At 37.6% G+C, this 24,818-nt stretch overlaps 1 protein-coding gene across 3 annotated transcripts in view; it reads left to right on the forward strand.

The window, feature by feature from the left end:
- The first annotated feature begins 1,008 nt into the window (after positions 1-1,008).
- Positions 1,009-24,818, forward strand: part of LOC107096627 (choline transporter-like protein 2) — a 26,033-nt gene continuing 2,223 nt past the window's right edge. Inside the window, exons 1-22 of one of the 3 annotated variants that reach the window (XM_015393360.1) lie at positions 1,009-1,212; positions 13,008-13,056; positions 13,141-13,214; positions 14,020-14,104; positions 15,625-15,709; positions 15,811-15,930; positions 16,043-16,103; positions 16,199-16,325; positions 17,213-17,296; positions 17,526-17,638; positions 17,722-17,853; positions 17,934-18,033; positions 18,207-18,299; positions 18,406-18,490; positions 18,626-18,888; positions 19,106-19,200; positions 19,937-20,040; positions 20,132-20,205; positions 20,298-20,368; positions 20,456-20,544; positions 21,888-21,972; positions 22,170-24,802. In XM_015393360.1, coding sequence (XP_015248846.1) covers positions 1,176-1,212; positions 13,008-13,056; positions 13,141-13,214; positions 14,020-14,104; positions 15,625-15,709; positions 15,811-15,930; positions 16,043-16,103; positions 16,199-16,325; positions 17,213-17,296; positions 17,526-17,638; positions 17,722-17,853; positions 17,934-18,033; positions 18,207-18,299; positions 18,406-18,490; positions 18,626-18,888; positions 19,106-19,200; positions 19,937-20,040; positions 20,132-20,205; positions 20,298-20,368; positions 20,456-20,544; positions 21,888-21,972; positions 22,170-22,657 — 2,514 coding nt within the window. In that variant the 5' untranslated portion in view covers positions 1,009-1,175 and the 3' untranslated portion in view covers positions 22,658-24,802. Of the gene's footprint in view, positions 1,213-7,224; positions 7,366-13,007; positions 13,057-13,140; positions 13,215-14,019; positions 14,105-15,624; positions 15,710-15,810; positions 15,931-16,042; positions 16,104-16,198; positions 16,326-17,212; positions 17,297-17,525; positions 17,639-17,721; positions 17,854-17,933; positions 18,034-18,206; positions 18,300-18,405; positions 18,491-18,625; positions 18,889-19,105; positions 19,201-19,936; positions 20,041-20,131; positions 20,206-20,297; positions 20,369-20,455; positions 20,545-21,887; positions 21,973-22,169; positions 24,804-24,818 lie in introns of those variants that run through there. The other 2 variants (XM_015393362.1, XM_015393363.1) reach the window with 2 other exon arrangements.

Below are 24,818 nucleotides of genomic sequence, written 5' to 3' on the forward strand. Positions count from 1 at the left end.
CAAACTGAGTGCAATGCAGTGTTTGTGCTTTTAGTTTTGCAAACTCAGTGAGTGGTTTTGCTATACGTATTAATAGTTTTAGAAATTGTGCTACAAGAATCACGATTAGCGCTTAAGCATTCAGAAAAAAACTGTAATAGTTTTAGAAATTGTGCTACAAGAATCACGATTAGCGCTTAAGCATTCAGAAAAAACTGTAAAACAATAGAGCTAGTTTAGTCTTTAAAACAGACATGGCTATGGCTTGATGCTAACAATGTTTGATAGCTGACAGAATTCAGTCAGAATTCTGAGGTTAATGTCAGAATTCTGAGATTAATGTCGGAATTCTGAGGTTAAAGTCAGAATTCTGAGATTAATGTCGGAATTCTGAGATTAAAGTCAGAATTGTGAGATTAAGGTCAGAATTCTGAGATTAAAGTCAGAATTGTGAGATTAAGGTCAGAATTGTGAGATTAATGTCAGAATTGTGAGATTACGTTCAGAATTGTGAGATTAATGTCAGAATTGTGAGATTAATGTCAGAATTCTGAGATTAATGTCAGAATTCTGAGATTAAAGTCAGAATTCTGAGATTAAGGTCAGAATTCTGACTTGTTTTTCATATTATACTAAGGTAAAATTTAAAAATCAGTTTGTTTGTTATTTATTTCAGTGGCCCTCTTCCGTATTTAATTGATTTACTTATGTGAAAAAAAGAAGAAAAAAACTTAAAATAATTTGGTAACTTCATTGCGGAGTGGAGCTTTGAATTTAAAGGAAATTGACGAAAAAAAAAATAGTTTCATACAACGTGTTAGATAAATACTTTAATCAATGATATTTAACATGAAACATTTTGTAATTCAGTATTACTAAAGCTAAACACATAAATGGTTTTATATTTAACATTCCACAGCAGAAAGAACCAAAGGTGGAGTTTCCTCGCTCAGCGACACTCCGATTGGCTGGACAAGCTGTCAGTTACCAAACACCGCTTTCTGATTGGCTGTGTCTGCTTTCCGTTATTTGTGGAATGTGACGGGAATCCGTGGTGTTTTGGGATGGCCTCTCCCTCTCTCCCTGTAGCAGCGGCAGACGATCAATCCTTTATGTTTTTTCTTTCCAGCACATTTCCATGGTAACTGTGCTGTCTGAGATCAGATCATCTGCGAGTAGACGGACCGAGCACCAGAATGGAGCTGGAGGAGAAAAACCCAGAATCTAAATACGGTAAGAACAGCAACGGTTGATATATGACAGCTTTCATTGCCTCCAAGAAAACGGAAACAATGACTGCAGTGGATTGATGGTGTGGATCTGGGTGTGTAGCTGATCGGGAGACACCCTTTGCACCATTAGACACTAAAATATGTTTTTATATATGAAGTTATCATTGAAGAATAACACTTAATGCTGTAAAAAGGTTGTTTATTTATTATTTGGTCCCAATCTTCACAACATACTAGATAAACATTAAACTCCACCTTTTGTTAATTATTCTCTTGCTTCACTGGGCTGTTAATAATCATTAAATTGAATTTGAAAGTGTGAATTAATATATTATTATTAATATATAAATATCTCCTGAGCTTGAAAAATATAGATGTGTGTGTGTGTGTACTACACACACACACACACACACACACACCCACATCCATTACATCCATACTATGGATTAGCATATGTTCCTTTCTTTCTCAGATTCCCACATTTCCCACAAAAAACAAACAACAAATAACCCCAAGAGAAGTGTGCTTAAAAAAAATAGAATGATTATTTTCCCATGTTTTGAGAAACCCACCCTCTACCAGACAATTGTATGACTCACTGCTTTATTTCTTATTTATTTTCCAAAGCTTCTGCCCACGGAGACCCGTCCTGGTCTTCTTGTGTCGGAGCTGGTTTCTTGCTCATACAGTCTGAGTCATAAGATTTTAATACCCAGCCTTCTTGCTGCAAAAACCCCAAGTCAAGAGTTACAACATCAGATGATAGTCATGGAAAGCCACAATCCCGTTTCACTGGGAACACAACCCCACTGCTGTCTTTCTGCTAAATTCCACACAGAGATGTGAATATTTGAGGAACTATACTTTGTTTTAGTATTAATTCATTTTTTGCTTTATTATGGCTGAAAATGGTGAAAAGACTTTAACTCACCAATAGACACAGGGCTGGATAATGGCATCAAAAACCCACAACATTCCTACAGTTTAAACACTTTCTGCAATCATCAGCAGAAAGTTATTACTACATTTAGTGCTTGTTTTCTTTATATTTCAGCCTGTATAATATTGCATCAGTGTATAAAGATGTTGCACTACTTTATCAGCAGTGGTAATGATTGTTTTTGGTATTTTAAAGAAAGAAATCCAGAGACAGTTTCTTATATGGTATTTTATGATATTTTTACTCATGAGATAATCTTAACTCTATCTGTACCTACAAAAACATATTTAAAATAGGAAACAGGCACTCCTAAATTATTGCACACATTTTTAAAAGTTCATTTTAGTAACTGATTCTTTAGATGAGGCTGAGTGGAACTTTTTAAACTGGAAAATTAGACATACTACAATTTTTACACCCTAAAGATTTGACTTAGTTCTTTTTTAACCATGTATTTTAACCCGTGGGCTGCAACATAATCCCCTGTTTCTAAGTTGGTGCTCATGTTTGAAGACAGGCTGCAGCCTGCACTATCTGGACTATGTTCAGCCTTGTCTGCTCGACACACACAGCAGACGCAAGTCAGGAGACTTCCAGTCAATATTAGGTCTGCCAATGTCTCCATATTGACACGACCACACTGCGTGGATTCCTTTTACTGAGAATATTGAGACATTTTCCTAAATGCTTCTGCGCTGGCGATTTGGATGTTTCAGATAAATGAGACAACCTGTTCTTTTTAAATTGATCCAGTCATTCATAAGTTGGAAGCATAAATTGTTAACTGGAGCATTTTTTCTGTTTCGAGGAGACTTTCTGGAGAATCTGTAATTCTTGTACAAATCTATGTAGGGAACTATCCTGAATGATTGAAAATAGTATAAAAAAAAGGAAAATCTGTAAAGAATAAGATCATCAAAATGGAAATGTATCCCCTCCCTCCTATTCACGAACGCACAGTAGCCGAGAATCCATTAAGGCGGGCAGGAAAAGGTTCATCTGATAACCCCTCAGAGCCCATTATGGGCACACATCAGCCATGACATCATCACAGCCTGTAACAATAACACACACACATACAGTGGGATTACTCCAACCCTAACATTCACACCCCTTATGAATTATTTCAAGATTCTTTCCAATACTGACCACAGCTAAATGCCAGCGTTAGTCGCATAAACCTGCACAAAGATTGACGTTGTGCCTAAAGATAATAGGCTGCTTTCAAGAACGAACAAATCATCTGCATGCACTAAATTAAAATCAGTAAAACTACTGCTGTGTTTATTTTGAAACATCTATGAGCCCATCTCAGCTTGTAGTTATTTGGCAGAACACCAGGTTTGAAATCTGTTTGTGTGGTTTCCAGCACAATCAGAGATCTATCTTCCTGTGTAAAAGAGCTGCCTCATCTTCAGCTCTAAGAGCTTGGCTTTCAAATTCATTAAGCTCTTCATATGAAAGGATGATTGAAAGGTAGCCTTCGATCCTAATTCCTATCAGCTTACAGAGGGAGAGATTTCATGCCTACTGTAAAAGGCAATAAATATGTTTAAGACTATGAAAAAACAAAGGCTTAGTTACAGCAGGTGGTAACTGCACCTTATTTTTGATGAAACGTTTCTATTTATATTCTTTCTTTTAAAGCAAAGAAGTCAAAAATGCTGTTCTATTTTTTATTTACTTTTAAAACATTCAAATTTTGATTCTTTTACAAATAATAAAGTTGATTCAACCTGCCAAATTAAGGATATTATGGCAATGAATGACAATGTTGGGTCAGTATAAGTCACATATGATAGCCTTAATAAAAATATTTTACTTGCTAATGATTTGACAAACTTTATTGTCATTTTGCATACACAGTGTATACAAAACAAAATATCATTTTCAACAGCTTTCTAACAGTGAATGAGCAGCAGCTTAGCAGTGAAAATGAAAATACAAATGAAATTTCTACTTAGAAAGCGCAGCAGTGATCAGATTGTAAACAGTGTAGGGGAGACATGCTGCAAAAGGTCCTTGATGTGGAAAATAAATAGACATGGTGCAAAATGCAGTAGAAACATTGAGTGAGTTCTATTTTGAAGATTCACCATGCAGTACAAATATGATGTGTACNAGTTCAACAGTCTTATGGCAGGGGGGGAAACGCTGTTCCAGAACCTGCTGGTCCTGCAGTGAATGCTGCAAATCCTCTTCCCAGAGGGCAGCAGGGAGAACAGTCCATGGTAGGGCTGTGAGGGGTCACTGATGATGTTATGGGCTCGGGACACGCAGCGCTGGGATGAAATGTCTTTTATGGAGCCCCATATTTTTTACTTAAAGTCGCAGCAATTCAAATCCTAAAACCTGTTTAAACCATGCAGCCGTCCCTTAAAGGACCCGGACATTCATTTAGATCAGCCTGAAGGAAAAACTGCACAACACCTTCAGTCCAACCGGTGGCAGTAACTAAAACAAACTGCTGCTTTTATCCTTTCCTCCCAGTCCTGCATAGATTTGCTATTCCACTGTTTACTCTTTCCGCAGTTATTATTTTGGCTAATAATAACAGTTTTACAGTATTGCAGTTATAACTTTGAACTGGCTCTCCAAGCAGGTTTAAATAATTATGTAACATTTAATCTTTTTATTTACCATCCTCTGGCCTGAGTTGTTGCTTCATGATTCATTTATTAATAACTACTAAAAACGGATCAGCCTTATTGTTTTTTTTTTTATAATAACAATAATCAGTTAAATCTCTTATTACTTATCTACATCTCGAACAGAAACACTTTTTTGTCAATTTTTACGTTTTGTATTGCAGATTTCACATTGACAGTTTTGCTGCTTCGCTATCAGGGCACTAGCTGCAGAATCCCCTAAAAAAAAAAACAACAGCTTTTTATTTGTTATTTTGGGATGCAGTTCAGAGAGGACCAATCTTTTGCTATTTAAAGTATAGTCCATGTCTTACATAGTCTTTTTGAGTCTGCTTTTGTTAATGACTGTACAGTTTTTTTGGCATTGTTTCTTTTTATTCTTTATTTATTTTTTTATATTTAATTTTAATTTTCTTTTTCATCCGAGCAAGTGGTATGCCGAGGACAAAAAGCAACAGAAGTTATTGCAGTGAAATATAACTGAACCTTTTTTAGCCTTTTATATTTCCACACAAAACATTGTATGCAGATGCTTTAAAATGACAAGGAAGAAGATAAACATACTGAAAACCATCCATAACTGAAATCCACTATGTCTGTCCACATGCTTCATTTGCATTTGAATTTGCTGCTGGTAAATCAAGGGCATCTGGTTGGTCTAATGATGAATAGATCCTTTTTATTAACTAGATGATGTTTACCTAAACAACCAAACTCATGAACACGTGCCTAATTAGCATTTCATAACACGTTACGCATATTTAATTTTTTTTAACCCACATTTCAGAATTGAATAGCAGTGTTTGATTTGAGTACACAAGTAGAAAGCCTTTGTGTGTCCTGACAGAATATTTTTTTCTAATCAACAGTAATCAGCATTACCTGGCTGATAAAAGTCATTCTAACCACTTAAACCAGTGAAGCTTTCCTTATAGTTAGGTTGTTAAACTTTTAATGGTATTTAAAGAAATGTCTGTGATTTTTAGGCTCAATTGATTGCCATAAATGACCTTAAAATGTCCCTTACAATAATTCATTTAGATTTTAAATTCTGTTCTAATTTTACAAGCATTGTTTTTCTAACTGAATGTACGTAAGGTTCGGGAGCGGCCATGTTAGAAATCAGACATTGATCTGATATTAAAGGCAGGAGCTAAAGATTAGGAAAATGGCTTGAAAGCCCTCCAACTTCAAAGACTTGGAATCTAAAAGTAATTTCTCCAAATTCTAACGGTGCAAATCTACAGCTAAACAAAAATGTAAAGATTTGATCATTGGGAATATTTTTGTAAATTAAAATATTTATTTAAATCTTGATAAAAACAGAATAATAGTTGTTTTTAAATTCAAAGATGATAGTTTTTCCACACTATTATATTATCTTTTGAGAAATAAGTTGCTTATTTCCTATCAGGAACAAACTTCTTGATTATGTTGCAGATTTTTACACATCTATTTTTGATCCGGTATAATGTAAGCTGTATATAATTATTATTATTACATCTGTTTTGTACGTTGAAGTTGGTGAATTTCTTTATTTGCATGCAGGCAACATCCCAAACAACAGTCATAGCATAGATTTTGTTTTGTTGCATTACTACTAAAATCACAATCTTGAGCCCCAAAACTAAAGCTCCATATGTCCACATTATATGAGCTTCTATTTTGAAAATGTTCCAACTTGCATTTGTTGTTGTGATGAAAAATCATTTTGATGTAGATTTTTCTACTTTTCCTTTTGAAAAATGATCCATGGAGTAAATAATCCAGCAGCGCAGAAAATACTTTTTCTTCTGAATTTACTGTTATAATCAGAAATCAGATTAATAAAAGCTTATGTAGATCTGCCTTTCCAAAACCATGTGACAGATGAAATCAATAGTTATTGTTTTGTTTTCCAGTCACACGATGGTGGAGGCGGTCATGTGCACCAGTGAATGTGTAGGATGGCCTTATCTCAGATGTGCTGTTTTCTGTGTAACAATAATGCTTTAGAAACAAAATTACTGCCTCAGAAATGCAGAAAAAAAGTTTAAAAAATTTTTAATGGAGCCTTAAAGTCTGCTATGAAAGGATTGAATACTGCTGAAGGACACTAATTAAACGGAGAACAGTAAGCTGAGGAGACACCAAGAAGAGGGCGCTTCATCTAAAGCTGCTTTTCTTTAAATTGTTTCATTTGGAGTAAGTTATGGTGGGAGAGGATGTTTACATAACGAGTACTTCTCCTCCTATGTCAGCAAACCTGTCTTGATGATTCAGTAAAACAAAAAGATAAAAACTAACAATCTGTCCTATCTTCAAAACACCAATGTCAGGCAACTTCTGTTGCAAATTGCCTTCAAAGCTTCAAAGTGAGAGACTTGAGGGAAGCAGTCAAACAATTGGTAAAGTCAGAGCAGTAAAAGAAGGAAGTGAAAAGGTCTGAGGACACAGAGCCGGTAAAGGAAGGAGACAACAACAAGCTGCTGCTAAAAAAACATCGTTGCTGAGGAGGGTCGATCGACTCTCTGTAAGACAAACTGGGAGATAAACCACAACAGAATGACCATGTATGAGAGAGCAGGTACGGTTTCTCTTCTGGACTCGTTTCAATAACATTTGAGGTTCTATTAAGAGAACCGAGAATTATTAGAAATTAGGCTTTTAGTTTCAGTCAGTTTTTATATATTTTTTTTCTGTGGTCACATTTTGCCTTTGAGTAGTGAAATATCTGAGCTGCGTCTGCAGCATATGGGCAGGAAACTTTTTGGCATCCTGTGTCGCTCTCTGTTCTGGTGTAGAAGCACTTTTTTTGTGGTTCTAAGGCCGTTCTATGTTGGATAGTTTACTTTGCCTCCTGCTGCTTATATTACACATGTAACAGTAACTTGTAGTTTAAATGTTGCTGGGTTATTGTTCGATTCTTACAATAATGGGACGAAAATGTTTAACATGTCAAAGGGACAGCAGAAAATCTTACTGGTTTGTCAGTTTCTCTGTCGAGCTGGTTTCCTGTTAGTGGGGCTGAAGGGTGTCGTTTCTGGGCTGGTTCTGGTTCACGTTTTTCTGAAAATGACGGCTGCACTGTGATCTGAGGTCAGCGTGGGCTCAGCTGAAGTTTCTTCCCTCTGCCTCGTCTGAAGTGTTTCCATGGCGGCTGGTGATGCCCACGGGGAGCCATCCACCGTCACTGGGGAGCCATTTTGTGGGTTGTGAGGAATGACGGTCAGGCAGAAGAATCCTTTTGTTCTGAGGAGGTCTTTGTCAAAAGCAGGCCTGACTCTTTTTAACTCGTATGTGCTTTATGTGCAGCATATATTAAATGCACCACTGTAAACCTGCACAAGTTGTGATGAATTTAGAGCTTGCAGCTCTACAACCTTGATTGTTTTTTAATAGATCACTCATTTCTTTAAGGTTTGTGTGGCCAAATCCTGTTTTCTGTGGATTCTCATTTTATTTTTAAGGACTACAATGATAGCACATCTAGAGAAGCAATACAGTGATTTTTGTTTCCAATGCAGCCAACATCTAGAGCAATAGCTTACTTTATAGAGGTAGCAGATTTTATTCCAATTAATACAAAAGTTTGTTGTTTTTTTTGTCCAAAATCATGTTTCTAACCAGGGTTTCTTGATCTCAAAAATGATCATGCAGTGGTAATATCAATAAATATTGTAATCAGATATGCACAATATGTACAATTACACTACACGCTCAGCATAATATAAATGTTTCATTTAGGATATTCTGGTTGCAACATTTATTTAATTAGAATAATTTAAGTGCCATGCATTTATAGTCATGATTAAAGTGATATGATCAACCAGTTAGTCTCTAACCGTTCTCTGTGGGCATTTTATTTATATTTGAAGATGTGTGAACACTTTGCACAAAGTTGTGGGTGAACTGCAGTAAACTGTGGGTTCTTATTCTGCAACATTATCACAGTTACATATTTTATTTATATCCTTCAGCAGTGATGGCAGTGAAATTTCCTCTGCGCTCCTAATCATCTGTTGTTATAATGCTTCAAACTATCTTTGGCCCGTTTATTATCTATACTTCAATAGCTTTGACAGGTGTTGGCTTTGGTGGGGGAGGATTGTGTGGCTGCTGTGGGCTTCTTGGTGGTATCACTTTTGCAAGAACCTCTTGGTAGAGTGCAGCCAGGTGGTAGGATTTAATGAATAGCTTTTGTGTTTTCTCTATCGAGGGAGCTTGGGGTTGATGCAGTGGACATTTTGGGAGATGATGGGGTCAGCTCACTCAGCTCCTTATATTTGTCATTGTCAATTTGTTGGTTGCAGCAAAAGAGCAAAAGTAAAACAGAGCAGAAGGGTAAGCATACACTGGGAGCTCGTCTTCCTGGCTGTGTGTTTCCTGGATGGGGCCGCCTTTTGCAGCTTCTTTTTTTTGTCTCTGCTTCTGTCTCCTTGAACCCCAGTCGGCCTCAGTAGACGGTCGCTCACACTGAGCCTGGTTCTGCTGGAGGTTGCTTCCTGTTAAAAGGGAGTTTTTCCTCTCCACTGTCGCTACAAGCCTGCTTAGTGTAAGGGATTGCATTCGAGTAAATGAGTCGATGTAATCAACTGGTTTTACTTAGATAGAAAACTTTGAATCAATTTGACTGTATGATCTAGTGAACTGTAAAGTGCCTTGAGGTGACATGTGTTGTGAATTGGTGCTATATAAATAAACTGAATTAAATTAAAGATGTAGGTGTTATATCGCCAGGCCTGGAAACATCTGATTTTAAAAGATGTTCTTAACCACAAAGAGATAATTTATAGAAGTGTGTACTCTGTGCTTTCTGTGTTAGTCCACTTCAAAGGTGTTGTATATTTTGTGTACAGCTACCCAGGGTGTTCATTACAAATGTTTCTTTGGCTTTACTTATTGTCTGAACAATAGTGGTTGGAGAAAAAACGGGGCGTTTGGGGGAATACTGATTATAGTTCTTTATATCCAAATACATCAGAGTGGTAGGTTTGTTTTGGTCATTGCATTTCCTGTCTGCCTTTTAAAAATAACAAAAATAAAGGCCGCTAGAGACTAGAAATAAGCTTTTTGAAAAAGATAAAATGATGGCTCAAATATATAAATTCATTAAATATACTAGATGTTCTTTGGTAGGTTGGATTACTACCACTCAGATTTTATATTCAAAGGACAAAGAAAGAAGCTTAGAAGTTTGAAGCTTCTCACATGAACTGGTAATTTTTCATCTGTAAAGATAAATCATGTCAAAAGAAAGAGACTAAACAGGCCATTATGAAAAGGTACGTTTTTCAACTCATCCCCTTTCCAGAGCGTTACATCTGTCAACACCTTTATTTCAGAATGCACCTTATGACCACCTTACCCAATGCCCTAGGGAACTTTTAGTGATGGTGGTGGTGATGGTGGGGGGGTTGACCTGTGACCATGAAGTAGATTAACAGCAGTGAGACAAGTGATGACAACACTGATCTCTATTTATTCACTGGATAGCTGATAGGCTGTTGGTAGATATACGTTGCTGTGAAGTCAGCATTGAACAACGATGATGTTCTCATTTTCAGAGGGGCTTAAGACTTCATCATTTTGACACACACTTGCTGTTTCATAGCATCAGTAGATTACTGTAATTTATGGTAAAAAAAAAAAGGCATATCACATTGAATATTCAGTATGAAGTCTATGAAGTCTATAAATCATGTAAAAAACATATTATACAAATCCATCACAACTAACTTGTTATGACTTTTAATGGAGGTTAGTGGCAGACAGCCTTTTTAAAACCCAGAGCGACAGAGCTATTCATAGCCGTAGTTCTGGGTGATGCCACAGTGATATTAAACCCATCTCCAACGCTGTCATGTTGGTTTGTAGTTTTTTTTTACCCACGTGCAGAATCACACGGAGAACCAGTGAGCTTTAATGTTTTATTTACAAAAAGCAACAAGAAGCTGGAAACAGAGAACTGCAGGAAGTGAGTCGAACTTTATAGTTGGTCTGAGGAGAGAAAGCAGACTGATCAGGAAGGAGTTGGTTTTTCTGATAATAATCACAGTTTTATGTACTATAAATTTGAGAAAAGTGATATTTTATACCCATTGAGCATCAGAAAAAAATGACACTCAGAAAAGTCAATTAAATTTAAACTTTGCATCAACTTTGCATCATGAAAACAGTTTAGAATAAAACAAAGAGCTGCAAAACATTGATTACCAAGACAAAATGCATGGAAACCTCCTACCAGAACTGTCTCAAAAAGATGTTAAAAAAAAGCTTCTATACTCTGGGGCAAAAAAAAAGTATTCAGTCAACTACTTATTGTGAGAGTTTCATGCTTAGAAAGAGGAGAGGTCTGTCATTTTCATCATAGAGACATTTCAAATAAGAAAAATAAATCAAATACATCACATTGCAGGATTTTCTAAATAATTTGTTTGTAAATTATGGGGGGAAATAAACATTTGGTCGATAACAAAGTTTGAACTTAAAACAGAGTGGCATTGCCTTTGTTAGTTATAACAGAGGTCGAACATTTCCTGAAAATGTTATCAGAGCAGCTCAGAAAAGTCAGATTTAGACGCTCTATTATGACTCAGTGTAGGAAAACATATCAAGCTGCGATTACCGGGTTTCAAAGAAAAGACGCCTCACTTGCTTCATGTCACTACTTCAAGACAGGTTCAAATACACTGAAAAAAATTATGCAACCGATTTTTGGCATTTACTTAATCATATTTAGTGACTTTAACACAATTGTTTATGTCCTACCCAGCTAACATGAAACAATTGTGTAAAAGTAACTAAATATGATTAAGTAAATGCCTCATGTTGCGGTTCACATAAGCAGACCATGCAGCCGATCATGGAGTGCATTGAGAAACTATGGCAGGGTGTAGATGTGCACAGTAATTTATTGATAGAAAGCTATGATGAGTTTAAAATCTGTTATCGAAAAATAAAGGGACATACTGTTACATCACTATAAATACAGAACCGGGATGGTGGGCCATTGCTGAAAGATTAAATGCTTAATTTGTCACTTTATTCATCATATTATTTTCAGAGAAATATCAAAATTAAATTTCATATTAATACGCTTCCAAGTAGAGGACAGAACAGCTTCTTACATGTCTGTAAAGCCCAGAAATATTGTTTCTGGGCTTTATTGTATTGTTGTTTTACAAATGACCAAATACTTATTTTCTGCCATAATTTCAGTGCAGGAGGTGGGAAACAAAAGGACCTTAACTAAAATAACTTCTCTGTTGGATAATATCTCTCTCCCCATGCATGAAGCTGGTACTGAACTGGAAAGCTCCTTTAGTGACAGACTGCTGCACCTTAAATGCACCAGGGAGCGTTATCACAGATCCTTCCTCCCAGCAGCTGTAAGACTTTATAACCACCACTGTTCCCAAGAACCTCAATAAATTCTTACATTGATGCAGATTTTTGCACAGTTTCTGTCGTAGTCGGTTAAATAACACGCTGTTGTCATTTTGCACATCTCTGGTGTTGCTGCTATTTTCACATGTCCATTACTGTAAAAATGTCCATAGCTGTATATTGATTATTTATTCTTCAGATACACAGTATTTATATTATAAAAACAATGTACAGTATAGTATTGTATTTGTTTATTTTCTTAACTCTGTCACTTATTCTGTTATTTTCCTACACTTTCTAAGGTCCACATTATGTGACCACTTCTACTATAACCTTTCTGCTGCTGCTGTAACACCACAAGTTCCCCATGGTGGGACAATAAAGGGATTTTCTATTCTATTCTATTCTTTAATTTAAAAATACCTTTTTTTAAATGTAACAATGCGATTCCCTGAATTTATTTTTCTTATTTTGTCTCTGTTAGTTGGAGAGTTACCATAATATCTTTGAATGAGCTATTTATTCATTATTGTGGAAAGTATTACTTCACCATAACATTCTGAGTATAAAAAGTGAGTTTTTTTGTTTAAACTTATTAGTTTTCTTTGAACTTTTACCACTTAATTTCATTCAACAGACAGCTGAAATGGTCGACCACTAACGAGTCATGTTCAGCTTTCATGTGGATTCTTATTCGGTGTAAAGTGTTTCACAGGTCGCCATGTGGTCAGATAGAGAGGATGCCTAAAACAACAACAGGTTTTAGTTCCCCTGTGCTCTGCTGAATGTGAAGCTTTCTCGTCACATTTAATGTTTTTTTCCTTTATATTTTCATTTTAGGGGAGTCCAGGAAGTTCGATCCGAATTTCAAAGGGCCGATCCAGAACAGGTCTGTTCATTCTTTGTTTTTGTCTCTTTAAAGAACAAAAAAGGAATACTATGTTGTTGTTGTTGTTGTTGTTGTTTCCCTCAGGGGTTGCACAGACATCCTCTGCTGTATTCTCTTCATTCTCGCCCTGTTTGGTTACTTTGCTGTCGGTATTCTCGGTAAGAATCTTCTTCTGTTACTGAATTTATTAAAAACCTGTAAAAAATTTTGGCCAAGGCTGTAGACATAAACATAAACTCAAAGTCCTCTGTTTTTCACTGGATAAGATCACTCTATGGTAAAAGGGAAGTTAAAATCTAGAAGTGATTGTAAAGCTCAGGGTGCAGACACTAGAACTTTGACTGACCTTATCTGTGACTGCAGAGGACATTTAGTCAGCTCTTCTGTGCTTTTTAGATCCATCTCAGGTAACAGTCCTTACCTTAACACTGCCATTCAATCTTTCTCAACATAAGTGCACTATTCTTGAATTGAGCAGGTAAGTGAGACACTGCCAATGGAATAAAACAATATAAAATTTTAAAATAAGAAAAAACAGTTGCAGGCTCTTACTTCAAGTGCAAAACATCTGATTATATTATGTTAAGGGTAAGATTACTCACTACATTGGTAGATCTTATATACATATTCAAATTAAGAAGAAATACACTTTCTTGAGAAATTTTGACCTATTTTTAGATCATAGATGGTAGGAATACATGGAAAAGCCTTGTGATCCTACCATTACACTGCTTTTAACAAGGTGGTTCCACTTACTGATCATTAGATGATCAGTGCTTCTGATTGGCAGTGCTGAACTGATTTTTACCCTTCTGAATTCTTTGAGAGCAGTCGGGCTGTTTAATTTTTTTAAATAATAATAGGTCATTTATTTATTGATCTTATCTGAAGATCACTTGTTTTATTCTTAAAGCTTGTAAATATAGGTACAATTGGAAACTAAAGTGTTGATTTTCTCTGCAGCCTGGTCTCAGGGTGACCCCAGAAAAGTAATTTATCCCACAGACAGCAGAGGACAGTTCTGTGGGCAGGCCGGGACCCCGCTGGAGTAAGTCACCTAATCACATCAAAGCTTGCGGATGATTTTAAATAACTTCCAGATATGTAGTCTCAAAAAAGTATTCATTACATCATGACAGAACGCTAACCTGTAGTGTGTTTCGCTGAGGTTTTATATTTGACCAAAACAAAGTGGAGTAAATGATAAATGTATCATATTTGCTTTGCTTTTTTGTGGCATACATTTGTATTCATCTTGTCTGAGTCATTACTTTGTAGAATCACCTTTTTGAGGAAGCCGCAAATCTTTGAAGTACGTCTCTACCAGCTGCAGCACATCTAGAGAACGACATGCTTTTCCTATTTATCATTGTGAAGAGTCTTTAAAGACTTTTAAAAGACTTTTTAAATAGCAGATTCTAAATCTTGCTACAGATCATTGAATGGATTTAGATTTGTATTTTGACGGGGCCATTCCAACAAAGGAGGATACTTTAAGTAATTTCCTGCAGGCTGGTGTCCTGTTGGAATGTAATTTTCTGACCCCACCTCCTGTCTCTATTAGCCTCTAGCAGCTTTTCTTCCAAGATTGCCCTGTACAGTATTTACCTACATTCATCTGACTATCAGCCCTTAGCAGCTCCCCTGTGCCAGATGGAAACCACAATTTCCACAGCATGATGCTGCCAACACTATGTTTTACAATTATGTTTCTGTGTTTGGGGGGGATTTACATTTTTAGGCCTGCAACTAATGATTAGTATGCAAATTGAATTATCTGTCGATTTTTTTTTTTTTTTTGATGAATCGATTAATAATTGGATAGCAAAAGGTTCCTCAAAGAATACTTTTTGCCAAATTAAGCCAAGTGAAAATAAAGCTTTTCTATTAGAGGAGTTCTGGATAGAGCATATTGACAGACAATAAAGATTTTTTATCTTTAGTGCAAAAAGTTAACACTTTTTTTTTTTTTTTTACAATTTTGGGTTGCTCTGTCACCTAAAGGCATGTTTTGGAGTCTCTATCCTCCAGTTAACGATTAATCTATTATTGAATTAGTTGACGATTATTATTATCAACATTGATTGAATGCATCACTGGCAGTTAACCTGGAGACAGATGAGCTTTAAATCTCTGCTGCTCCTCCAAAGGTTGCATAGCATCCTGCTTATCTGATGGATGCTCTCTTGTCCCAGTCTGGTACTCATTATGGATTGAACTTTCTTCCTTGAGTGTTTCAAAGAAAGATCAGAAAAGAAAGTCTTTATTTGTCTCCCATCCTGAAGCACTACTCCAGTAGAGCCAAGGTTAGGTTTTTGGTTCAAGAAAGGACAAAATATAGACATAATAAATGGTGAAGCACAGCACCCGAAGCGTTGCTGCTATCAAAGGCGCTGCCCTTGTAGTTAAGGAGAGAAAAAAAAAAGAAAAAAATCCCAGTGGATAAGAAGTGGTATTTTGAGATAAACCTGACTTTTGATCAAATATGCAGTGCTCTCTTTGGTTAGCAGTGAATTCTTGATCAAATGTCCTGACCAGATGTATGTGATTATTACTGTTGCCCTGCAGGAAGAAACCTCTCCTGTTTTACTTCAACATCCTGAAATGTGCCAGTCCTCTGGTGCTGCTGGAGTTCCAGTGCCCCACCACGCAGGTCAGGAAGTCTTGCTACATCTGTTCCCTGTTACTACTGTTCTTATAAGGCATAGTGGGTGTTTCATGACTACCTCCTGTTTGTGTGTTGTTTGCTCCCAGTTATGTGTGGAAAAGTGTCCTGACAGGTACATGACTTTGGTGAAAGCGAAATTAGGCAAAAAGGAAGACCATGAATACTACACTCAATACTGCAAGGAGGGAACCAACTTCACCAAGCTGGTAAATATTCAAATAAACAGGTTACTTACATCTAAGTAGTTCAGATGTATACAGTTAAACATGGAGTATCAGAGAACCTTTAACTAATGCCCATTTTTTTTGCATGATTCAGAGTCCCCCTGAGATCCTGAGGGACAGCCTGTGTCCTGCCATGCTGCTGCCCAGTAAAGCTTGTAAGTGGCAAGCTTTTACTTCCTGCGCCCCTGCCTCTATTAATGAGTGTTTTCTGCCAAGAGTTGAAGAAGTGATTAAAGTCCTTCCTCCACAGTCACACGGCGCTGCCTGCCGGCCCTGGGAAAGCTGAAAGGGGGGGTGGTGGTGGTGGGAAACGAGACAGCATTCTACGACGACGACAATAACAGAGTCAATGCAACAGATGTGCTGGAGGCATCAAAGTGAGTCAACCTTTCTCTAGGGAGACACTTACAACAAACATTGATGACATGTGGAATTATTTCATTTTAATGTTAAAATCTTAATGCGTAATACGAGTCAATAAGACGTTTAGTGAAGTCCACCACTCCTGCTGTATAAAACCCACATGAGGAAACCACCCAATAAGAAAGTGTTCTCAGGCTTACAAGCTTCTCCCTTTGTTCTTCAAGTCAATCAATGACCAAACTTTTTTATTGTTCATGTATTTAAATATTAGCTTCCTTGTTCATTTTAATTCAGTTTATTTATATAGGGCCAATTCCCAACACATTATCTCCAGACACTTTACAGAGACAGTTTACCAGATCATACAGTCAGACTGATTCAAAGTTTTCTATCTAAGGAAAACTAGCAGATTGCATCGACTCATTAATTCAAAGGCAATCCCTCACACCAAGCATGCTTGTAGCGACAGTAGAGAAGAAAAAAATGCCTTTTAACAGGAAGAAACCTCCAGCAGAAGAAGGCTCAGTATGTGAGCGGCCATCTGCCGAGGCTGACTGGGGTTCAAGGAGACAGAAACAGACATTGAGAAAGAAGCAGAGATACAAAAGGCAACTGTTAACCAGCTCCACAGGCCGCCCCGTCCAGGAAACACACAGCCAGGCAGATGAGCTCCGAGCTAGCTCCCATGTCAAAGGAGGGATGCTGCAGGTCACTGAGCACAACAAATAGAAAAAATATGGCTCTAGATTCATATAAATTGAATTTAAGTAGAAGCGATATAAAACTGAACAAATAACGTAATATTAAAGTGGTTTATTTGCCTGATAAGGGATTATGACACCATCTAGAGCCTCAAAGATGAATTTATAGATTTATGTCTTGTTTATTTTTGTCTTGAAAGGAAGTCGAATGTTGTTTTGGAGGCTCGTCAGGTGGCCATGAGAATCTTTGAAGACTACACCCAGTCCTGGCACTGGATATTACTGTAAGTCAGCATATCTGTACTCTTAATGTACAAAGTTAAGCATTGAGACATCAACCTCTTTCTGAAGTCATTTAGATCATATTTAACCTAAACCAGATTCAGATGATTATTTCAGTGGGATTTGTCTTAATAATCTTTATATGATATCTGAGAGGTAAAGACAGACTTCTGATTGGTTGATTAAACTCCAGTTAATTCTATTATTCATGAATTTGTCCTCGCTCTGCAGTGGTCTGGTGATCGCCATGGTTGTCAGCTTGATTTTCATTGTCCTGCTGCGCTTCCTGGCCGCCGTCATGGTCTGGGTTATGATTGTTTTGGTCATTATCGTCATTGGATACGGTAAAACCCATAAAGTCTCAGAACAAAATCAAAAGTTGTCTTTAAAGAAGATTAATGAAACTAACAAGCTCGACCGTGCTCAGGGATCTTCCACTGCTACATGGAGTATGCCAGTCTAAAGGGAGAACCAGGCGCAGACGTCAGCATCCAGGACCTCGGCCTGCAGACAGACTTCTCTGTCTACCTGCAGATCAGACAGACCTGGCTGGCCTTCAGTAAGATATTTTCAAAGTTTATATTTTTTTTAGTGAGCTGCTCATTCACAATTTTAATCTGCTTTAATTGCAATTTTCAGTGATCATCCTGGCAATTGTGGAATTCATCATCATCCTGCTGCTCATCTTTCTCAGGAAAAGAATCATGATCGCTATTGCTCTCATCAAGGAAGCCAGCAGGTCAGTTCTGACTCTTCATTTAGAGCAGATTGTATAAAAGGACTGGATCAAATCAGATTTTTTGCAGACAAAATACTGGTTTTATTACACTAAAAGGTTTATATAATGAGTTCTATGAAGAGGTGTGTCTATAAAAGGCATTCTTCAGAATAACCGAGCGTCTCTCTTGTCAGAGCTGTTGGCCATGTCATGTCAGCGATGTTCTACCCGCTGCTGACCTTCGCCCTCCTGGCTGTGGTGATTGCTTACTGGGCCGTCACTGCTGTGTATCCTTTCGTTAAGCTTCCACCAAGCCCATCCAGTTGTTCCGTCTGCGGCTGATGTAACATGATCTTTTAAATGTCACTTTATCACCTTGACGCTTCCGTCCAGATTCCTGTCTACGTCGAATGAACAGATTTACAAAGTGTTCAACAACTCGGAGTGCCCATTCTCTCGAGACACCTGCGACCCCAAGGTGACCCAAAATCTTGTATTACAATCCGATTCCTTTTTTAAAAGCACAGCAGTGTGGCGATACGATGAACAGGTGGCCTTTTAATAGAAAAACAATCTCTGCATTGATCTGCCTCTTCTGCTTCTCCTCCCCCAGACATTCAACACATCCAATGTTTCCGTCCAGTGCCCTGATGCAGAGTGCCTGTTTGCTTTTTATGGTGGTGAGACGCTGTACCACAGATACCTCATCCTGTTTCAGTTCTATAACGTCTTCCTCTTCTTCTGGTGTGCAAACTTTGTGACGGCACTGGGCCAGGTGACGCTGTCAGGGGCTTTTGCTTCCTATTACTGGGCCTTCAAGAAGCCAGATGACATTCCTGCTTATCCCATCTTCTCTTCCCTGGGACGGGCTCTCAGGTTTGTTTAAAAATATGTTTATTTGAATCATCCTAGTTGGAAATCTAAAAAAAAAAAGAATGTTGTCATTATTATAGAAATAACGGTGACATTGTTTAGAAAAAAAACAAAGATTATCCTGTATAAATTAGGCATATGTTCAGTCAGCAGTCGTGCCTGAGGCCATGTGACATGGAAAATGGTGACTAACTGTTATATTTGGCCTCCCTCTGTGTAGATACCACACAGGCTCCCTGGCTTTTGGATCCCTGATCCTGTCTTTAGTCCAAGTCATCAGAGTCATCCTAGAGTATCTGGATCACAAATTAAAAGGTTGGAAAACACATTATTCAAATAGTGATTATAGCATGAATTATACTGCCATAAAACAGACATCATCAGTGTGTGAATGAATGGGTGAATAACTGAATATAGCGTAAAGCACTTTGGTCAAGTCCTCTGACTTGAAAAAGGTCTATATAAGAACAGGTCATTTAAAACTGGTTATCCACCAACGGCTGCAAACATGATGAAAAGGGTTAATAAGTACACTGTGTTATACAGTCATGAATATGTAAAGATTGTGTAGTTTAGATTTTATATAACTCATAATTCTTATTTAACCATTAGCATGTCACCTACTTCTGTTAGCTTAACGTTTAAAATCCTTATATCATTGACCACATCCGAAGACAACTGGCAAATGCAAATGGTACTGTATTATTATTAATACAGTTAATACTGTATTATTATTAGTAGTAGTGTTTTAATGCCAAGGTTATAAGTTAGATCATGTAAAGCTAAAGAGCTAAAGTATTTTCATCCTCAATCATCATCTCTGCCCAGATTTTTTCCCACTACCTAAAAAGAGAAATAGTAATATGTATTTTGCACATTTAGGTAATAATCTGTCAATATAAATTAAACCCACATGTGTGTGGATCCCTACATGATCTATTTACACCTACCTACATTAGCTTTTTCCACTCTAACAATAACTAAAAGTTTTTCCTGATAAACATGTTCCTTCATCTTGATGTTTTGTAACCTCTCCCCTTATGCCTCCCAGGTGCTCAGAATAAGTTTGCCAAATTTCTGCTGAGCTGCATGAAGTGCTGCTTCTGGTGTCTGGAGAAATGTATCAAGTTCCTGAACCGGAATGCCTACATCATGGTGAGCAGCTGAAACTGGAACACAGCTGACTGATCTCTTTCCTTTCCTAGAAGCTCACTTCTTATTGTTTTGGGGATCTTTTTTTCTCCAGATTGCAATCTATGGGAAAAATTTCTGTACCTCAGCTCGAGACGCCTTCTTCCTCCTCATGAGAAACATCATCAGGTTTGTTTTTCATTCAAAATAAACTCGTACTGAATGTAAGTGTGCAGCAGGATTCAGCTGTCAAACTCAAAACTGTGTCCACTTTAACACAGGGTGGCTGTTTTAGATAAAGTGACCGACTTCCTGCTGTTTCTTGGGAAGCTCCTTATTGTTGGCATTGTGGGTAAGGGAGGTTTTTATTAATAGATGGAAACACTCTGGAGAGATCCACAGTTGAAGTGAACAATTTCTGCTTTTTATCTCTGTGTAGGGATTTTCTCTTTCTTCTTCTTCTCTGGAAGGATCAAAGCTGTGGAGGACGCTGCTCCAACACTCAACTACTACTGGGTGCCTATACTGGTAAGAACAGCTTTAGCTTCAGCAGAGAGGTTAGAAAAGCTTAAGGGTAAATGATTTAGCATTTTGACTTAAGAAGTCATATAAGAGATGTAAGAAAATGACAGCTTTATCTTGTATTTGATGAAAAAGTTGTTTTTAAATATACCAGAAGTCAGAAATGCCTAAAAATGCCTAATAATTCCCATAGTATCAAAGTATTTCTTTCACTTATTTATACTCAATATAACTTCTTATTAACTTTAGGTAAAAACGTCACATACCTGCTGTTGAAAATTGGATAAAAGAAAACTGATGTCATTATTGAATGAAAACAGATTTCAGAAAATGAATAGAAGAGAATGGCTTTTCAGCTTAAACCTACCCATATATACAATTAGAACAATGAGTTAAACATTTTGAGCAACTTAACTGTTACAAACAAGTCCCTAGGTTCAGTAAAAGGATGATAGAAATACCCCCATTCACGCATTAGAATACATTACTCTAACCTATATCTGATTTTTATTAAAACAAAATAAATGCATAAAAGTTCATGCTAAAGAAATCCTTTTTAGTTTTGATGCAATTGATGGATTAAAAAAAACTACTTATTTGATATTTAGTTATTAAATATGTTTGATCTTAGGACTCGGGTGCGTTCACTAAAATCAGTTTGATATCAGACCACTGATATGACAGATTTATTTATTTATTTAAAGCGGAGGTCTTCAACAGGGGGTCCGTGACCCCTAGGGGGTCAACGGAGGTACTGCATGGGGACATGAAATGTCTTTAAATGCACATTAACATGAATTTAACACACTGCAGTAAACAGATAAATGGAGGCAGAAGATGTATTTAAGTCATAATTTTTTTACTCTTAAAAACTCTTAACCAGAAGAGTCAATTAGTCTAAAGAGTGCTTTACTTAAAGATATAGTGGAGGATGTTCTTTTTCCTGGTGGATCATCAAAGTGGTCCTCCTAATTGTCAATCATTCTGGCGATATGTTTAGGTAAGGCCGTCCTACATGCTCGTCCCTATTTTCACATACCAATGGTGAGTCTGACATAGTGGAAAACTTGCTAATCTTCTTTTGGAAAGTAAATATGTATGAGCGATGCAAACAGCAACTTTAAACAGAGCGTTCACATGGAGAAATGGGCTAGTGCTCTGCACGCATTTAATAGGCGTTCCCTCTTTGTACGGGTACAGGGTTGCAAATGTGCATTTTTTTTAAAGTGGAGAGGGCGGGTCTTTTAAAAAATTTGCGGAAATCCTCCACTATACCTTTAAGAGAGAGTTATTGCAGAATTTTGTGACAGTTTTCTAAAAAAAACTCATGATCTCCCTTCTTTTCACAGACGGTAGTAGTGGGCTCATACCTGATTGCCCATGGCTTCTTCAGTGTCTACGCCATGTGTGTGGACACTCTGTTCCTGTGTTTCTGTGAGTCATTTTTCAAAAATCCTCAGCTCTATTCGATAAGCTGCTTATTTTGCCTCCTTGCTTCGGTGTTTCTCACTTTTCTCCTCTTTGTCTCCCATTAATTTCATTTTCATACATTCCTTCTGCTTTTACGTTTTCCCACATTTTTCCATTAACCCATTTTAAACCAATGCATACCCAAAAATACTGGGAAAAAGGCGAGGACTTGGAAAGGAACGACGGGTCTTCTGAGAGACCTTACTTCATGAATCCCGAGCTGCACGAAATTCTCTCCAAGTCCAGTAAGACGGAGGACGAATGCGATGGCGTTGAGCAGACGGATGCTGCTAAACAAGTGGATGAGGTGAAGGTAGAGGAGGAAACACCTCTCCAGCAGCAGGATGGAGAGGTCCAGCTGAAACAGCAGAATGTCCTGATGGAGGAAAATGATGTGAAGCAGCCTCTGGATTCCAAGACGGAGGATGAAGAGCCGAAAGAGGAGAAGAAGGAAGAACAAGTCAAACAGGCAGGGGAAAGTGAGAAAATAGAAGAGCAAGATGTGAAGGAAGCTGCAGAAAAACAGGAGGTAAAAGCAGAGAAACCGGCTGCAGCTGTGGAAGCTGAGGGGGAGAAGACTAGTGAGGAGAAAACAGAGGAAAAAAAGGAGTCAAAGGATGATAATCCTCCATCTACACCACAGGAGTAGATGCTACAAAGCAAGCGAGGTCCACATCCACCTCATAAAGCATAAAGAATGAAAGTTTTGTCCGTCAGCTTTGTCATATGGACCCGTTAAGCTAAAACCCTGTTCGGCTTTTCTGTGTGAGAGAACGAACATTCCAGCTGAAGATGGCGGCTCAGAGTGAATGCTGAAGCAGGTCAAAAGCCCAGTGCATCTCTGTAGCTTGGAAAACACACACACACACTCCTTTGTGTTGGTTTTGAGCAGTGTTGATTTTCTATTGTGAAGGTCTGTAAAACATAGTGCGTGCTGAACCTGTGCCTGATTACTTTTGGTGTTCGTCGTCTCAGTCCTATTGAGTGGAAGCACTGCAGAACCAATAACCATGTTTACAGCCAGAACAAAAACATCACAATCAATGGTGAATCACTTTCACAGTTTACAGAATACCAGCTGATGCCAAAATCTTTCGCATTATTTGATACACCAGGAGTACTGAACCTTTTGTTGTTTATGCATCAGTGTATGTTGAATATGTGTCTTTTGGCTTATTGAGTCTCTCGTTATGATGGGATTCAATATAATGTACCGCCACCTACTTGCCTTGGTATTTCGGAGTGGCGTTAAGTGCTGTGATTGTTCAGCCATGATGCAGATATCATGACCTCTGAACTCTCTGGACCCTTAAAACTCCCACCTGTTTACAGACTCCTTTGGCCTTGCTCTGTCCCCTTCCGCCAAACTCCTCTGTCTGTCTAAAGTGCTGCATGATATTAACACGGCCTTCTGAATGCTTGCAACTAATGTCTTAGGTTTCTGGAAGCTTTTGTACTTCTTGCCTGTAAGCTGGTTTTGTTCTTTTTTGTTTATTTTTGTTTTTAATTACCTACTGAAATGTTTGATGACATTCCAAATTTACTGGGTGTAATCCCTGATTCCAAGTGGTTGTATTTAATCGTCGTTCTGCCATGTAAACATGTGACTGCCGAGTTGGTTTCATGTTTATGGAACAGGTGAGTTTTTTTCAAACAGAGAGAGCAAAAGGGGCATCTTGACAATTTTATAGAAGTCAGTTTGTTCGTTGTTTTTGACTTGTGACACCCCACCCCTTAACCTGAACAGAATATAAGTCTATACATTTTGGACTTTGTGTGGATCATAATTTTTTTAAAGGTCCTTTAAAATCTCAAAAGACATGCCTGAAATGGGGCGACTAAATAAACAGCTATTTGAAACTAAATGCCCGTTACTGTAATTTAATTTGTCATCAACAAAGTCAACACTTTGTATTGGTTAGTCCACAATCAATTAAAAATGTCTTAACAATTAGATCATTAGGACCTATAGTGACTCATTTGGACCCTTTCTTTTCCTGGGTCAAATGATAATGGTTCATACAAATTAATTTCATTCTAAAAGCAATATATTGATTTGTAGCCATCCACAATCTCCTGGTTGGGTGGCTGACCAGTCTGTTTAGCATTACTAGTAGAGTTCATTTAAAATTGTTCTCAGTGGCCAACCAACAAAGTTTGAGCTCATGATTACCACTATCTACAAAGTTTGGTGGTGGCAGCATCATGCTGAGGGTCTTCCTCATCTATTTTTTCAACTCACATAAACAGCTAGATTACTACGACACATGATTGCTCTAACAACACAATGATCCCAGGCTAGGACACATCAGAAAGGACTTTGGGATGGCTTGACTAAGATTGTGAAAAGGCCTTGCCAAAGCTACATTTTCTATATATATATATATATATAGACTGTAGTTAAAAAGTGAGTCTGAGAGGAAACAGCCCAATTTAAATGAACTCTGCTATCCACTCTGCCAGAAAGATTGGTAAAGTATCCGGTCAGAATTTTACCAGAAGCTTGTTAGTGTAGTTCAGGTCCTGCTTGCAAGGGGTAATTGAGCTGAATATTCGCTGGTGGTGTATGTAAACTTTCGAGCCTTTTTGTGTAATATACAATCTCTGTGTTAATCAAATAAAAGCCAGATAAATTCTAACGTGTGCTCCATTGTTACTTCCCAGCCACCTGATTGGATACACCCTACTAGTGCTGGGTTAAACCATGTGTTGCCTTCTGTGTTGCCTCTGTCGGTCATCTCATATAGCTTTAACAATGTGGCAGAAATAGTCCTCTGAGAATTTGGTATAGATCACCCCAGTAGTCTAGT

Source organism: Cyprinodon variegatus, unplaced genomic scaffold, assembly GCF_000732505.1.
Source record: "Cyprinodon variegatus isolate N-32 unplaced genomic scaffold, C_variegatus-1.0 Scaffold638, whole genome shotgun sequence".
In the NCBI taxonomy this organism is placed as follows: Eukaryota; Metazoa; Chordata; class Actinopteri; order Cyprinodontiformes; family Cyprinodontidae; genus Cyprinodon; species Cyprinodon variegatus.